General features: G+C 37.9%; 1 protein-coding gene across 1 annotated transcript; it reads left to right on the plus strand.

Annotated features, from left to right (window-relative positions):
* Nucleotides 1-637: 637 nt before the first annotated feature.
* On the plus strand, nucleotides 638-17,933 carry LOC129379116 (serine/threonine-protein kinase Nek5-like). The gene is given in 26 exon segments (XM_055059721.1): nucleotides 638-652; nucleotides 2,052-2,188; nucleotides 3,203-3,299; nucleotides 3,492-3,589; nucleotides 3,677-3,760; nucleotides 4,955-5,025; nucleotides 6,244-6,330; nucleotides 7,883-7,937; nucleotides 8,230-8,287; nucleotides 8,290-8,342; nucleotides 9,895-9,981; nucleotides 10,781-10,886; nucleotides 11,388-11,494; nucleotides 11,592-11,650; nucleotides 12,394-12,594; nucleotides 12,862-12,940; nucleotides 13,967-14,080; nucleotides 14,177-14,257; nucleotides 15,050-15,145; nucleotides 15,861-15,932; nucleotides 16,134-16,217; nucleotides 16,288-16,462; nucleotides 16,552-16,578; nucleotides 16,581-16,634; nucleotides 16,721-16,841; nucleotides 17,298-17,933. Coding segments are annotated over 25 exon segments (2,409 nt in total). The 5' UTR covers nucleotides 638-652; nucleotides 2,052-2,065; the 3' UTR covers nucleotides 17,518-17,933.

A 17,933-nucleotide genomic window follows, 5' to 3' on the forward strand; every position in this document is an offset into this window, starting at 1 on the left:
GTTTAACTATAGTTCCTCTCAGCGTCACACGCGTTTTAACATGCTAAAATGTTGTATGGGTGCTGACACTGGATCAGCTGTCACCGCTCCTGTCATTTGATCGCAGTGGAAATTGATTTGTGATTAAAGTACCCCTGCAGCCCCACACACAGGAGGATCATGGGAAAAGAACCAGGCGTTAAGATGGAGGGGTCACCTTGAAAGTCCAGAGGACGGTTTCACATCACACTTATATTAGAAATTAGTTTTATTTTTTTATGTTTGAGACTTTAATGTTTATATTTACTCAAGGTAATCTTCTTTGATATTGCAAATGCACACCAAATAACTCTCAGTCGCGTTTAAAGAGACATTGTTTAACACTACAATTATTAAAAGGAACAGCATTCTAAGATGCTTAACAACGTTTGAAATCCACCCTTCTGAAGGGAACCGTGAGCTTCTACCTATGATGTGGGAAAACAACTACATCTCCCAGTGTTCTCCGCGGTACCTTCTCTTGCTCGCCGTACTGCAGCTTATATTTTTTTAGTTTTTTGGTCGAAAGACGGACGTTACTGTGACGTCTCGCGGCTCTTCAACTTGTTATCGCTCCTTTCCTCCCCCACCTCTCAGTCATGTTACTGTACTGCGACTGTGAAGTCCCAAACCCGTAGTAAACTTATTTCTTTAAAAACATTAAAAAGGAAGCCTCTCGTCCGGAGACAAGGAAAGTTTAGCTAGCTTGCTACTGTGTTGCCGTATCCATGGCAACGGACATGAACTTAATAGGGAACTCAGTTCAAGCTATTAGTATGATACACACACACACACACACACACACACATATATATATAATACATATACAATTGAAAGGGATAGGACGTGGAAGAATAAATACAAAAAGGGAATTAGAGAACTGGAAGGAAGTAGTTCAGAAGAAGAAAGGAAAGTTGTGAGGGAGGAATTTAAAATAATGTTAAAACTTAAGAACGAGGAAGAACATGGTAACATCAGCCCCATCGTGGTGTCAAGAGAAATTAAAAAGAAAAATTGGAGATGTTGAAATGGTAAAGATTTTGAGAGATGGACACCTATTGGTAGTTTTGTAAAAATGAAGAGCAAAAGAATGAGGCTTTAAATGTTGATAATATCTGTAAAAAACAAACAACAAACAAAAAACTATTGGAAAAAAAAATCATGGGAGAGAGTAAAATAATTAGATGAGTGATTTATGGGATCCCGCTAGATCACAGGTGTCAAGTCCAGTCCTCAAGAGCCGCTGTCCTGCAGTTTTTATATCGCCACAGGTACAAAACACTGGAATGAAATGGCTTAATTACCTCCTCATTGTACATCAGTTCTCCAGAGCTTTAATGACCTAATTACTCTATTCAGGTGTGGTGCAGCAGAGGCACATCTAAAAGCTGCAAGACCCCGGCCCTTGAGGACTGGAGTTTGACACCACTGCTAGACGAAGATCTTGATCAAATTAAGAGAAGTATTGTAGGAGCTTTTTGCTCTGACAATTATTATTGTCAAAAACAATAAATGGAGAAAAAGTAGGAAGTTTGTCAATCCTCAGTGAATTTGAAGAAAAAGAGTTGCCACAAAACATCAAAATAGGTTATCTCAGTTTTCAGGCAGGCCACCACTTTGTTGTTTAAAATGTCAAAGGTCACATATCAGCAGTTTGTAAAGCGATGCAGAGATGTCCAAAATGTGGTCAAGATATCGATAGACCATCACAAACCACACTCCATACCAGTATGGAGCATTAATGCTACTAAAGGTTTGTTGCCAACCGCCAGTAAATCCAAGAAGAAGGAGAAGAAGACAATCATAAATAAATATTTGAGGTATTATTTCTATTGTGGATTTAGCAAATAGAAATTATTTTGGTTGGGTCTTAAGTGGGCTGGCTTAGTTGATATTTTAACTGACCCAAAACCAAGAGAAGTGTGGTCTGATTTGACTGCAGACAGTGAGACAAAATGTAAATATGCTGTAGCTAACAGCTTGTTTCTGGCACAGCTGACGCCTGGCTGATAATCCTGTTGTGTGCGTGGCAGCATTTCCAGGCGTTATGAATGACTATGAGGTTATCCGGCAGATCGGAGAAGGTGCGTTTGGGAGAGCCTTACTCGTCAGAGACAAACGGGGAGATGGAGACGGGAACTGCGTGGTGAAGCAGATCAGCCTGAGGAAGGTACAGGAACAACAGCACACTGCCCGCAGACCAGTCTGCTCGGAAACCAGAAGTGGCACATGTCTACAGTGAACAACAGTTTGATAACACCCAAAACATAAGAAAGATCAAAATTACTGAATGAATTGTAATATCTACTTTAAAAATGAATGGACATTTCTCAGATTTTACAATAACATTTCTTATCAAATATCCCAAATTATATCAATATAATTAGGAATATTTTGTTTTCCTGATTGTCTTTGCAGTTTGAAATAAAACAAGTATTTATTTCAGATGTATTAAAGGGGCAGTACTAGGTGAAATTGACAAGTTTGAGCTTTCCGTCATCAAAAAATAACTTTAATTCTTTTGCGAATGTTTGAGAAGTCCTTTAATCTCCCGTGGCAACCATTCAGCTTGGAAGAATATGTGGGTACAGTTTCCAGGCTACCGATCTTCCACCTCACAAAGCCGTCCTCCTCACCCAGCTCCTTCAGACTAGCCAGCAGCAATTAGCAAACACCCAGTGGAACTGTGAATCTGCTGAGCTTATTATAGGAGCTACTTCTCAGTGGTTGGAGCACTGCTCAAAACGTTGTTGAAGGGATAATTGAGTAGGCCTGAAGGCGGAGTTACAAAAAGAGCAGAAGTTTTTAAAGAGACAGAGGCCCAATTTCAAGGCATTAAATTACAAAGTCAAATTTCTTTTTAAGTCATTTATATATATATATATATATATATATATATATATATATTATATATATATATATATATATATATATATATATATATATTATATATATATATATATATGGCAGTTTTATAACAACTGATGTTAAAAGTTACTTGACTATGCCATAAAACATCACTATATGCCTGCAAAACTCCTATTAAAATGCCTCACCTATGAAATATGTTGGAATCTAGAAACAAATGTCTCTACAATATAATAAAATCCAACCAGTTTGAAAAATCCCTCTTCATTCACTTTTAGGGCTGTCTCATTGACCATTATGTGTGTTTATTGTCCAGATGTCAGCGAAGGAGAAAGAAGCCTCTAAGAAAGAAGTGACTCTCCTGTCACAGATGAAACACCCAAACATCGTTTCTTTCATCAATACATTTCAAGGTCGGAGCAGATCTTCCTTCCAGAGCATTTTTCAGGCCCACTGATCCACAATTCAGCCATATATGTTTCGTATCTCTAGTAGATTTAGGTGTGAAGCAACATTTATGCTCCCGTCACATTGTTTTACTATCTTTGAGATGACTGTCATTTCCTGTCAGAAACGAACCACTTGGAAAACTTTTCTGTGTGCAGAGAAGGGCAGTCTGTACATAGTGATGGAGTACTGCGATGGAGGAGATCTGCTGAAGAAGATCAACATGCAGAGAGGAATTCCCTTCTCTGAGGCCCAGGTAGCTGAAATCTGAGCCTGGATGTTACAAGAGGCCGGGCTCCCTGTCAGACGGAGGAGGAAAAAAAGTGAACTTTTTGTTTCTCAGATTGTGGACTGGTTCATCCAGATCTGCCTGGGCCTCAAGCACATCCACGACCGGAAGATTCTTCACAGAGACATCAAATCTCAGGTGAAACACCCTAAAAGAAAGACTAAAAATAAAACTAAAGATTACTGAAACACTTTTTTTTTTTAACTTTGCATCACTCTTTTTCTATCAGACAAACAAACAGGTTTTAGCTTTGTAGGGATATTTTTCTGAGTGAATCTGCTGAACTTACAAAGATAAAACCATGTTTTTATCGTCTATTTGAACTGCCTCACTCACAGGAAGGTCAATAAAATGGTCAAATTAAAGTTTATTTGCATAATTTTAAAAAAGTTTATTTCAGCATGACACAACAATCTTTTTATTATTTACAAAGTTTCATTGAAGTTCCACTGTGGATTTGAAACAGTTTGGACTCAATTTGTTTTTCCAGTGACTAAAACTGTTTTAGGATCTTTTCTGAAAATTTCACAGCTGTCATTTTGTATTTCTTATTTAGTCTTTTAATTCTCAGATATTTTAAACCTTTACACTTTTATTACATCCACAAACTACAGTCTATGTATCGGGATTTTATATGGTGAATCAAAAGAAAGAAGTGAAAAGTGATTAATTTAGGAAAATTAACACATTGTTTTCAATTTGCCTTTATAAATGATACTCTGAAAACTCACTTGCATTCTGTCTTCATATTATCCCGCATCACACCATACTCATGTTAAAACATGGTAATGGCAGCATCATGTTGAACAATCTGAGCTGATGAAAAAATGAAAGAAGGGGATTTGACATAACCTGATGACATCATTCCATATGTTGATTTGCACACTCTGAACTTATTGTCCCATTTTACAGTTGCTTAATTCCTTCTAATTCAAATTTATCGAGCTCAAGAAAAAATGTCTGATGTAGGAAAAACTCGAGGGGGAAAAAAACAGTTACATTTTTTGTGGTGTTTTGGAAAAGATCATTTGCGCAGTATTTATTGCTGTGTGTCTATAAACGTTGTCAACATCTTGTCTCTGGGGTGAAGCTCATTAATTAACAAGCATTATCATTACAAAGCTCTTTAATTGCACAACAGAACCGTCCTGAGGTCAGTCCTGCTCTGAACAAAGACCTCTGTGTGTGCCAGCTCCTAGAATAACTCAGCAAGATGACAACACACTGCATTTCTGTTCACAGCCATCTCTCTGTTTCATCAGTCGTATCAGTTTACACACGCAAACACACACACAAATCTGTTTTCATTCCTGCACTCTCTCTCTTGCCTAGAATATCTTCCTAACCAGTGGAGGGATGAAAGTAAAGCTGGGGGACTTTGGTATCGCAAGAATTTTGAATAAGTAAGTCGAGTGTGATCCTCACACACACGAAGCGGCTGCTTGTCGGCAAGTCCACCGTAAGTCATGGAGGAGCTCCAAACAACTGATTAGCATTCCTCAAACTGTCAACTCGGACAAGTAAACACAAGGGTGTGGAAATGGTAGCCGGCTGGTGGCATTTGATTGCAACAGTTGGTTCAATGGTACGATAAAGTGTGATTATTGTCTATAGTGTACAGAAGAAAAAGCTTCTTCATTTTTTGTGACTTTGATTACATAGAGAGATGTAGAAGGCAGAAAAGGAAGGCGTTCTGTTTTGGAGTGACTGTCGTACTTCTACATGCCGCAAGAAAAGGAGGAATTTTGTAGATATGAATTATTAAAGAGGGACAGGACAGCAAACCTTCTTGTCAAGCACTGGAAAAACAAAACTCTTACCAAGTATTTCTGATCTGATTTCTGGCACAAAGATATTAATACACTTGAAATGAAATGATTCTACTTTTAACTTTTTCATCACTATCACCAAATTATTGACTGAAAACGAGCTTCGGTATCTTGCTGAAAAGTTACTTGTAAGTTAGTTTTGCCTTATTTCAAATGTACTAAGAGATGTTCACTTGAAATGAGACCAAAAATATTTGGTCAGATTTTATGTTTTTGCAGTGTAGCTCCTCAAACTAGATTTGGCTCTGAAAATATACTTTACACCAGGAGTTTTTCACTTTATGGTCTAAAGAGTAATTTCTGCTCTCAAGGCAGCCAAATAAAACTTGTTTTTAGATTAAAAACAAATTATTTATAATGGTAATCTCTCTGAAATTTGTCATCATCTTTAAAGAACCTCTGTTTTATTTCTATTCTATGATTTATAAAGACAAACATAAAATGTAACCAAAAGAGGACGAGAATTGATGAAAAAGCACATAATTTCCCACAAAGTGATGTGAAAACGTATTCATGACACTTTTAGTGTCACACTAGAAATGCAATGCACATACAGCAGGGAAAAAATGAAAAACAAAAAAAACAAACAAACTGGTATTAATCTGAATTTGTTGTTATATATACACTTAAAAATCTAAGTTCTTTTTAGCTAAAGACAAGAGCTAAAAGGTCCAAAAATTCTTAAAGCTCATATTTTAAAACTAGCCAGTCTTTCTTTTATCCAGTTTGTCTCTGTATAGAGGTGTAACTGAGGGTGGGCTGATTGTTATTTATTTTATTTTTTCTGTTTAGCACTCTGGAGATGGCCAGGACTTGTGTCGGGACGCCATACTACCTCTCACCAGAGATCTGCGAGAGTCGGCCCTACAACAACAAAACGTACGTACAAAACTGACTACAGGATGAGTGCAGCCTTTTATCTGGAGATCCTGGTGGAGAATGTGGAGTCAGCAGCCCAGAAATTCTTTCGTGTTTAGTCGTTCCGACCTGACAGCGATCTAAGATACGGCAGGAGACACTGAAAATGATCGCCTCACCTTAGTGTCACTGAGATTCTCTGAGTTTTATCTTACCCGTTAACTCTGCCCTCACTGTACCGTCTGCCATTTTTACTTTCTGTTTTTTTTTTTACCTTGGAGTGGATCTACATGCTGCGGCCTGCCTGTCACGTTGCTGCTGGTTCAAGAGAATTTGCATACTAAGGGCCAACAAATGTTCCTGTAGAGAATTACAACCAGGTCAATGATTAATATGAAATATGAAAGCCAACACACCAGAAACACTTCTGTGGGGTTTTACATTTGTATTCAGGGTTTTTTGTTTTTTACTATTATTAAACTTGTTAATGACATCAACTTCACAGAAAGTTTACTATCTTGTCGGAATCTGTGGGCTGTTCTTCAGTAGTTCGGAGAAAATAATTAATGTTTCACCAAGCGCTACGTTTCCATTGAAATAGCCGTGAAATAAAATTCCTCACAATGAGGGCGGAGTTGTTTGAAGTCCGTCCAAAATTTCTGCTGCCTTGTGATGACTACAGCGGGCCTGGACAGGGGCGCCACATGGGTGGAGCTCTGGCCCTGACTGAGTGTGTTGGTTGTCATGTCTGTCTCTGTTGGACGATCATGTGTGAGCGCAGTAATGAGGCCTGGTTGTGTAATCATGTCATTATGACCCAGTAGAGCAGCAGTCCACCCAGAGGGGGTTTCATCCTGACAGCGAGTGCAGACACATACAGAGGAACACACTTTCTGTCTGTTCATATCTAGATTGTCTGATCTGAACATCTCACACTGGGATAAACTGAATATCTTCAGCCTTCATCTGTTCAGTCTATATAACACTTATAAATTACTTCTATTTGACCTTGGTTTGAAGCTCGTTGGTTGAAGTTGGAGAGTTGATTGACTGCAACAGTTATTATTTCTTGTTTGTGTGTTTCAAATCAAATAAACTGTCTGTCTCTGTTATTTCATCCGCTCTCTTCTGTTCCCGTTTTGTGAACCTGAGGTCAAACTGACTTCCTCTTCTTTCTACTCGAGACTCTTAGCAGCGACATTTTGAGGTGGATATAATCCTGACCCTTTCGAACCGTTTACCTTCATCCTCTTCTCAAAACGTCAACGTACAGTGAAGATCTGTCAGATACTTGACTGAGCCAGAAAAAACAAATACCTGAAGACAGTTATCTTCCCTCTGTTGGCTGTCTAATGTCATTGCATTTAACTTTGTTTTCTCCCTCCAGGTTTATGACTTTGGCTGAAGGGTGTGAGATGATGACAAACCGCATGCTTTTTCAACAGGTGGCGTGTAAGATGTACTTAGCAGGGAGGATGTTTGTGAAATGGTGTAATTAAAACCAGGGAGAGTTTCAGTAAAATTGACTGAGGTTGATAAATATTTCCTTTTGCTTATGTTTTTGCTTCTGCAGAGATATCTGGTCTCTCGCTTGTGTCCTCTATGAACTCTGCACCCTGAGGCATCCAGTGAGCTCTGCCACACCGGCAAACGCTTTGTTACCCTCACCACTTCATAAACGCTAAGCTAACACTGCCATCGTCCATCCATCTATAAAAACACAAAGTCAAATTTCTTTTAAGTCATATTTGATACATATAGCATTTTTCTTACAACTTAATGTAACATAGTTACTTGACTGGTTTAAAATTACATTATGTTGACTATTGCCTCTTTAAAAATGTATTTGTTGTTAAATTAATTGAATGTTAGCATCTTTTTGTCCCAGTCTTATTTACTAATTGTGGTCTCCTCTAACAGTTCGAGGGCAACAGCCTGAGGCAGCTGGTCAGCAAGATCTGCAGAGGCCACTACGCACCTGTCCCAGCCGCTACTCCCACGACCTTCGCCTGCTGCTTACCCAGCTCTTCAAGGTCGGACACACTCTTGACTCTTGTCTCTTTTGTTGCAGCGTTTACGTAACACGACAGGAACAAGTGAAGTCACACAGCAGGTACAAACAAGAATCAGGTCTTGACAGGGTGTCAGTGGATCAGACTTGGTTATCAGGTTGAAAATGACTCATCATACAGAAGTGATACTTCAGTCAGTAGTAAAAAGTGTTTGCTACTAGGCCTATTTCTTTTCTTTTTGCTTCAGTAGCCTATTTTATATAATTCCCTTTGGCAGGTCTTAGTTAACTCTTTCACAACATTTTTAGAAGATAAGAATAATTTAGAACTTCAGCTTATTTTAACGTTAAGCATACAAGACACCAGAACTTTAGTTGCGAAAAAGCTTTAACAATGACGTTTTTGTTTTCTGTTTGAGATTTTTGAGTTTTCGCAGTTTTTCCTGTTTCTTTTCCCAACTGAACGGAGGCGTTCCATTTGGACCCGACATTCCTAGAGAATTCAGGAAGTGAGAATTTCACAGAGACTATGAAGCCGATTTCATGACTTGAATAAAAGCCAGCACAATTTGCTGTGCAATTCAGGGATCAAAGAGCCTGTAATATGGGATTATAGTTGTTCTCTCTTGAAAGGCCATTGGCAGCAGCAGGTCGGATTAATTTATAATCACTTGGTGTAAATGACAGAATGTCACAAACGGTTTAAGCAGCTGTTTATTATCCTGAGCTTCTTGTGATTCTATAGAGTCTCTATTGTCCTCTGGAGACATCGCTCTTAGAAATACACATTTCTTAGTATCTCTAAAAAAAAAATCACGTTTTTCTTTGTCGGTGTACTCTAAAACCGCTGCATTAAAAACAACCAAATTTAGATTATTTTTGATAACTTTTTTGCGTTACGTGTTACCAATCCAGCTCTGGATTGACTCAACATATCACAGTTGAGTTGTGGGTTTAACCTGGTATGCAGAATTAGGTTTTTATCCTAAACTATGGATCAAAAGGACTTAATGTCAAATATTAAGGCTGCCAATGAGAATAAACCTTGACCTGGATTATTAAATTACGAATATTTGCCAATGAATAAATAATTTTTATTGATCCAGACAAAAACCCTCTAAAGATTAATATTGGGAAAATTTGTATAAAATGTATAAAATATCAACTTTTTGACCAGTTCTTTGGTCAAAGTGTGATGCTTGAATATTGCTAGAACAAGCTGCTATGCTATCCTAATCAATAACAAGCAAACAGCTAATGGTAGCTTTAGAGAATGACCTGCTGTATAGTAGCTAAGGTGATAAATCTTTATTATCAACCCACTAACTTTATTATTATTAAACACAATCATTTTTGTCATCTTATAATTAATTCTGTTAGAGGTCCTGATGAGGTAGTTGTCTCTTCTCTCGCACAATAAACCGACTCAGAACTTTTGAACATAAATTAAATACATAAAATCTGTCCCAGGTGTTAATTTAATAGTTCAGTGAAATAGATATTGTGGGACATACTCGAAAATGTATCACATTTGTAAAACAGTTTTTTTATTTTTGTTTGTTTATTTTTTTCAGGTCAACCCTCGAGAGCGACCCTCAGTGAGCTCAATCCTCCGACGTCCATTTTTAGAAAAACACGTCAGTAAACACATCAGCATTCAGGTAATGGGTCACCTATTTAAACCGTCATGTTGGTGAAAGGATGTACATGATAAATGGTAGCCTTGCTGAAAAAGATATACAAATCAGGGGTAAAAATAAGACTCTTTAAAAACATAATTTTAATGAAACCATAAATAGATTAGATAGACAGAGCGCCAGTACAAAGCAAAACGTTACTTTATTCTCTGTGATAGACCAATTTCAGCTCCATTAGTTGTCCATAATAGTGCAGTAGAAGAAAAAACAAACAAAACAAAAAATTGTATTTTTGTTTTGAAATATGTAAATTATATTCATGTCCACTGACACTTTGTAGAGTCACGTTAGATTGCAGTTACAGCTGCAAGACTCTACCAACTTTCCAGGCTGATATTTTTGTGTTTTCCCCCACTCTGTCCTGAACCAAGCTCCAGCTCAGTCAGATGGGATGCAGAACGTCTGTGTACATCATCTATTGCCACAGATTGTCAATTGGATTTTATTGTCATATGATGGATTAAATGGATATCCATGAGATGTCTAAAGCTTAGGATGTTTTATAACCTAATTCTGCTTTAAAAGTCTGCAAAACGTCAACTGACGTGTCTGCTGCATTCCTTGGTCTTTATTATGCCGTTTGTTTTCTGATTTTCTATAAAAGAAAAAAGCTCCAATGCCTCTACAGAACACAGCAAAGAGTTAAGACACTTGTTTTGCTTCTCATGAAACCTGTCAAATTATTATTGGCTTTCATAAGCAGTGATGTAAAATATGAGCTGTCGGTGTAGTTATGTATGCGTGTGGTTTTCTGTGTTTGCAGACGATGCAGGGGGATTTAAACCACGCGGCTTCCCATCGAAACGGAGCAGCAGCTGCATCAGATGCTGCTAAAATAAGAACAAGGCCGTCAGGTAACGCAGCACAAAGCACCAAGTGAAAACTCATCGACTGTGTGTGTTTTTTATTTTTTCAAACAAGAGTGTGTTGACCTCTGATAATGTCATTGTTACTCTCCTAGATGGCTCTTTGTGATTTTGGCAGAAATAGACCATTTTGAAAACATTCAGGCTACATTTAACATGAAATCCACTATTAATGATACAGTAGTTAGTATCATGAAAAACCTAACTGTGCATTGCAAAAACACAAATTCTTACCAAGAAACTTTCCAAAATCATAAAAAATAAAAATAAAAAAACTTGGAGACATTTGCAATTAATCTCAGAATTTCTGATTTTTTTTTTCTAGCAAATGTTTTACTTTCTGAGCTCAGAAATGTTTATGGTGGGAATTCACTCCTTTTTTTTCTATCTATAGTGATCCTAATTCATTGCAATGGAACATCAATATGTCTTATTTTTAACAAACAGCATATATAAAAACTGAGACCAAAACAAAGCCTTTTTCTTCTCCGCTGTTGTCCAGAGAAATGCAGAAGGCGAGAGCAGCAAAGCGACCTGGGGCAGCAGGCAGGAAACCCGCTACTAAACCGGACCACAGAGCGCCGTTCAGACTGATCACCACTCCCTACAAAGTACGCCTGAAGCAGCATCATACACCCTGTTTTCGATCCAGTATTTGGGTTTTCCGTTTTTCTGCTGGTTTAACTTTGTATTTATGTACTATTGCAGCCTCTTCATCAAAAAGCAGCTAAACCAGCTGCAGACGGAGCATCTGCAGGGTTCCAGAAGTGGGTAGTAAAAACCTCCTCAAAACTAGTTTGCGTGTTTCCAGTAACTGTAAAAAAAACCCTCAAATTGTTAGTACAGTTTTTGTAATAGGATGATGGGGTTTTTCAGTCATATTGAAACAAATCTATTTCAATACATCTATTAGAAAATCTTTTCTCATTACCACTTGGATGTGTTTACATCTGTGTCCACTATGATTTTTAATGACTTATCATGTGTGGTTTTAATCACATTTTTGATTTAACAAGAACACTGCAATTGCAAAATTGTCTTTGGTTCAAGTGGAATATCAAAAACATTTGCAATAGAAACGCAAACCTTGTCTCATGTGTTAGCTATGTAAAGTGTTAGTGAATGATTATCGCCTAATAGTTTGATTATGGTTAACCTCGAAGAAGTTTGAGAAACTAAAAGAATATTTTTATATATGATGGCAATATTTGGACCATAGCAGATAGAAAAAAAGGAGTACATAGCTGGCAAAAACTCAGAAATTTTGAGTTTAATCTACAAAATACTTAAAGAAATTCTTGCAAATTTCTGATATCAATCCATAAAAAAGGTGTTGGAAATGTGCTTCTTTTATCTACCAACAGAGATATAGCAATGAAGGATGTTATATTTTTGAGAAGTTTTCTTCGACAATTGGAAAAGATTAAAAAATTACTCTTTGAAGAGAGTGGTTTCTGTCACAATCCAGTCATTCTCTTAAACGTCTGAGATGAATATGTTGTTCTTCTAGCTACAGGTTGGATGGGAGGCAGACTGGCAGCCATTACCTGCACTATTATGCCCAGCTGGATGTCATTCAGAGGAGGAATCAGGACATTCCTGCTGCTGTTGCTCCACCTTTAGCTCCTGATCCTGCGGCTCTGGAGCAAGTCTCAGATGTGAACCTCCAGTTCTGGGAACAAGATGGTCCGCTTGTGGAACCATACCAGCTGTGGGTGGCACAAACAAGCAGCACATTTCTATAAAAGATCAACAAAAATATCCAAAATGTTTTTACAACTTTCTGTTAAGAAACTGATTCATCTGAGGTAATATTTGCATCAAATCCAGATTTGCTCAAATTAGCCACAATTTTATGTCTAGCAGGAATAAATTGGTTCTAAACTTTTTCACTGCTTGTGGAAAGCGTTGGTGAGTTTTACCTTGTTCCCATTACCACGGTAACGTTGTGCTCACCTTCACCTGTTGTGTCCGTCAGTGTGGCTGCAGCTCGTAACGAGTACCTGCAGAGGAAACATGAGGCCAACCAGTACAAACTGAGAGCAGAAAAACAGCTGGTAAGACCAAACCCCGTACCATCAGGGTGACTTAAACCCTGACCGTAAGCCTCTGCAGTGAGTTTGTTTGATCTAATAATGTCTCCAATTTTGACATTTTGGATAAAATTCAGAACTACTTTCAGGAAGCATAGTGAACACTAATATTAGGCCATCAATTACTATAATGGATGGATTTAGATGTATGCATAAATATGACAGTTGATGATGATGATTAATAAATAAATGTTATCAGGAAGTGAATCTTTCAGATAAAGAACATCTGTAGCGTTTTATTACATTGTTCAAAACACATTTTACATGGAACCAAACATCAAGGAATAAAAGCCATTTTGTGAAATGTCTAAAACTGTACGTTATTACATTAGGATAGATTAATTACTTTTGCTGTGACACCATCCTCTAATTTTATTTCCGTATATTAATGAGTGCCTAAATATCTAGAGCTGAACATTCAAGTCTCCATACACAGCTTATGACTGCCCCCAAGTGGTAAAATAATTATTAGCTGAAGTATTGTAATCTGGAAATGGGTCTCCATTTCAAGCACTTGGTATGCCGATGTGAGTGAATCTTCAGTTCAGTTTGTGCAGTTTAAAATACTGTAGTTTGTGAACATTAGAAATAGTTCTGGGTATGAAAATATTATTTGGCCTCAGAAAGAGAAAAAAATAGAGTGGAATAGAATATTTGTTATTGTAGAAGTACGTGGAAATCCTTCAGAGCTGAACAAGAACTGAACCGTTTGGTTAAGAACATGATTTTAACTGATAAAGAGTTGGTACTGAAGAATCTAGATGTATAATAAGTTGTCATAAATATGTGTTACATTCATGTGAAAATAAAACTTTCACATGAACATCATTAAAATAAGTGCAACTTAAAACTGGCATCATTAAATCAAGAATCATATGTAGAAAAGGGACAAATATTGTCAACTTCACGCTTATTTAAATACTATTTACTCTATCTAAAGAACTTTTCTCAGTTGACTTCTTGTCTTGGTGACTTTTCTACTATTTCCAGGGTCTGCGGCCGTGTACAGCTGAGAGCGAAAGGAAGCCAGGCGACCAGGAGCAGGAAGCTGGACTACCTGACAAGCAGCACTTTCCTCAGGACAGAAAACATGAGGGACAGCAGGTGAGACACCAAACAAACAACTGCATCAATGTGTAAAATGATCAAAAATAAGTTTTCCAAATATCTAAAATGAAATGTATGTGTGTGTGTGTGTAGGAGTATCTGCGTCAGCTGGATCTCATCAGGCAGCAGTATCATCAGGAGGTGAGACAGATGAGACAGAAAGCTGAATCAGAGGTATGCAAATTAGATTATATCATTTATAGTGTATTTATACAAAGAGTTTGTGTAATATGCACTGACATATTCAATAAATTAATATGTGTTCCAATTTGTCAGATTAAAGACACCTGTTGAAAAATAACATTTTTGTAGGAATTAAACATTCATTCATTAAACATTCATTAAGCCCAGTTTGTTTTTTATTTTATTTTTTCTTATTAAATATATATTTTTGTTGATCTTGTGGTATTTTAGCTGTAAGTAGAACATAATCATAATCATTTTAAAACGTCATTCTGAGTGGAATTAATCTGTATCATGATGATTCACATAATTATGGAGTCACTCAAATACATGGACTTTTTCAACAATATTTCTATTCATAGAATTTCTAACATATAAATGACCCATAAGTTTGTAAACACTAGATGTTAGGCATATTTAAAATTACAACAGCAGAACATTCGGAGGATTTTTCAGATGCCAGAATAAATCCAGATAGTTTTGCAAATGCCTTGTTCAAAACGAGCTCTGCTGAAACATACATAAATGTTTTTTTTGTTTGCTTGTTTGTGGTTCAAAAGGTAAACGATGTGAACTTTTTGAGACGTCTAACACCCGGTTCTTTCACACAGTCTCTGCTCAGCATCTAAACCACAGGGGAGAAGGTTTGGGTTTGGGTTTGGCTGCATGTTTGATGCAGCAGCTGTGTGCGATGAAGCTGCATCTCTAAAGCTCACAAGGCACCTCAAGTTTTATCTGTAACAGAATTAACAGCAGCGGCTTTATGCATGTGTCTGGACTCAGCCACAAGACAAACGGAGAACCTTTGTGGTGGAAAAAGCACGAGACCCGGAGCCCGCCTCGGATGCTGAAGAACAGCAGAAAGAAACACCTGCTCAGGTACGAAGAACCACAGAAAAACAGAAAGAAACCTCTGGAAATAAAGGAAAATAAATATCAAGAATGTAGTGTTGAAGTGAGTTTGATATTTACATGACTTGAGCTTGGAAATTAGTGTCAAACTTGTGCTGAATAGTATTTTAGGAAAGTGGACAGTTAAAGCCAGATATTTTCATACACTGAATCAAAAGACTTTCAAGTCAAATCAGACCAAACTTTTCTTGCTTTAGCTTCGAGTTACCAAAATTATGTCTGTTTCCTAAATGCTAGAAAACTTAGTGAGAACATTCTTTTTTTTTTTCCCCTCAAATTCAAGTTTCCATACATTTGTATCAGAGATACTGACCAGGAATGAGTGACTTAACTTCACAGCTTTGCACATAAAATTCCCCCCGAAACAAACCGAGGTTTGTTTTGTCAGATGTAAGACAACCAAAGTTGACAGATTTGAAATTATTGAATGATCAAATCAAGTTTATTTATGTTTAATAAACTTAATTTGATTAACTTTTTTTTTTCCAAGTTGGCTCACCTGTCTTTCAGTGTATGGAATGTTTCACCTGAGCTTTTAGGCCTTTATAGCTACACTGTGATCAGACGTGTTGTATCTGTTCTTTTGGTTTGAAGCTGTATCTATTCATAAAGAAATGTTGTCAAATCCTACATATTTGTTGTTAAGTCAACCAGGTTACAGAGTTTTTCCTTCCCGCTGCAGGACATGGATGCAGTTGTGAGGCAGACTGGAGAAGAAAACGAGGGAAATTCTCAGAAAAAAAACAAAGATAAGGTGAGGTTCTGTCTGCTGAACCTAAAAAAAAAAAAGCTTCATTTTGATTCAAATACTGAAACACAATATGTAACACCTTCTGAAAATCTCAGCTGGTGTTTAAAAGGAATATTTCAAACATGGCAGTGATATATGAGTAAAGACAATGAGGTGAGACTTTTGAAAATAATGAACAGCATTTAAATCGTTTGGGACCTGCAGAAGGGAATCATGTTTGAAATCCGGCTGGATGAAGAAGAAAAAGAAGAAAAGGCAAAGGAGGAGAGGAAAAATGAAGAGAAGCAGGTAGAAGAATTGAAACAAAGTCATTTTCGCTGCATGGCTTCAGTTTTCTTCTTCTCCTCTCACCAAACAGGAAGTGGACCCTCTCAATCGTACGCTAAGCTTCCAGGAAGGGGAGGCGCTAAAGCTCAAAGACTGGTCAAAGGAGAGAAAGGGGTGGAGCCAAAGGACCCCTCAGACTCTCCTGGACGCCCTGGCCAACATGGACGTCAACTCTCCCTGCAGCACAGCGACTGAGCCTTCAGAAGGTGCAGCACCCACAACAAATGAAGTATCCCATGTATTTTTTTAAAGCTCCACATAGCTGACACGTCTCCCCCTGCTGGCCCTCCAACAGGTCGCAGGCGGTGGACCAGCCGTCCCCCAGCTCCCTGCTGAACGCTCTGGCTCAGGCTGAACTCACACCAAGTCTGGACACAGGTCAGGTCAAAACACCAACAGCAAGAAACTGAAGGCTGAAGAGATTCGCTGAACATGGAACGCTGAACTGTTTGTCCTCTGTGAAGCATTAGATGCTGCGCATGGAGAGGAGAAGGGAAGACAAGGAGAAGAGGAAGAGGAGGAAGAGGATTCGGACATAGAGATGGATGAAGAGCGTCTGGAGTCGAGGTCTGATGATGATGACACGTGAGTTCACGCTTTAACTGCACTCTGAACGCAGTATGGTACAAAACTACACATTTAAAATAAAAAAGAGAAAGCAAATACAAATTAAAGGTCACCTTAAGGCTGAACAATAAACATGTTTATTACATACATGTTTATCTCATTATATTAAAAAAATATATAATGAGATTTCAGTTCTGGCTATTTTGAGCTCCTGTCAGAATGAGCAGTTTTTGGGCTCTGCCACTTTAAATCCTGCTTGCCACGCCCCCCAACAGATGCTCAGTTATACAGCCCTGTGTCTTTGAAAAATATTAGTAGAGCGTCTTGCACAATCAACAAAGATGCACTCAGCATTTTCATAACAACTAAGGTGACGTAGTTACTTGATTATGCTATAAATTAGTCAATGTGCCTGAAAAATTCATTTGAATCTTTAAATGTAGATAAATATAGGACTGATGTGTTTATCTTCAGGAATTTTGAGGAGTCGGAGGACGAGCTGAGAGACGCCGTGGCGGACTCCATGAGGAACCTTTACGTCATGGAGGACTCGAGCTCTGGAGAAAACACTTCGGAGGAGGGAGAAGAAGCAGAGAGGAAGGACGGAGGAGCAGATGGCTCTTCAGGTCATCAGCAAGCCCAAGTAGAGGTCAGCAGTTCAGGGTCTGAAGGTTCACCAAGCGGATGTTTCTAGTAAATCTGAAGAGTCGCAGACGGACAAGAGTGCAGCTTTAGATAAGCATCAGGCTGATTCAGTGGTTTGTTAGCAGATGAATGAACTGCCTTAAAACGTGTGAAAGTGTTCACTCTGAAGTTTACAAAGGGAGTGTCTGCAGTGGTGTGACTCACAAAGCCTCATCTATATATTCATGTTATACACCTGGACTAAAATAGTTGGCAAGCCTGATTTTAAGTGCACAATAATATAAATGTAATTTTAAGAATGTAAAAAAATCTTTATTTACTAAAAAAAAAAGCATGAAAAAAAAAACGTGTGGCCTACCTGTCACTAAGTTTTCAACATCACCTCTGATACCAAAACACAAAGGGAAACACTGAATGTAACCATGATCATCAGTCACAGATTGTGAAATATACATCTACATTTAA

This window comes from Poeciliopsis prolifica, unplaced genomic scaffold (genome assembly GCF_027474105.1).
Source record: "Poeciliopsis prolifica strain line A6 unplaced genomic scaffold, Auburn_PproV2 SCAFFOLD056, whole genome shotgun sequence".
NCBI lineage: Eukaryota > Metazoa > Chordata > Actinopteri > Cyprinodontiformes > Poeciliidae > Poeciliopsis > Poeciliopsis prolifica.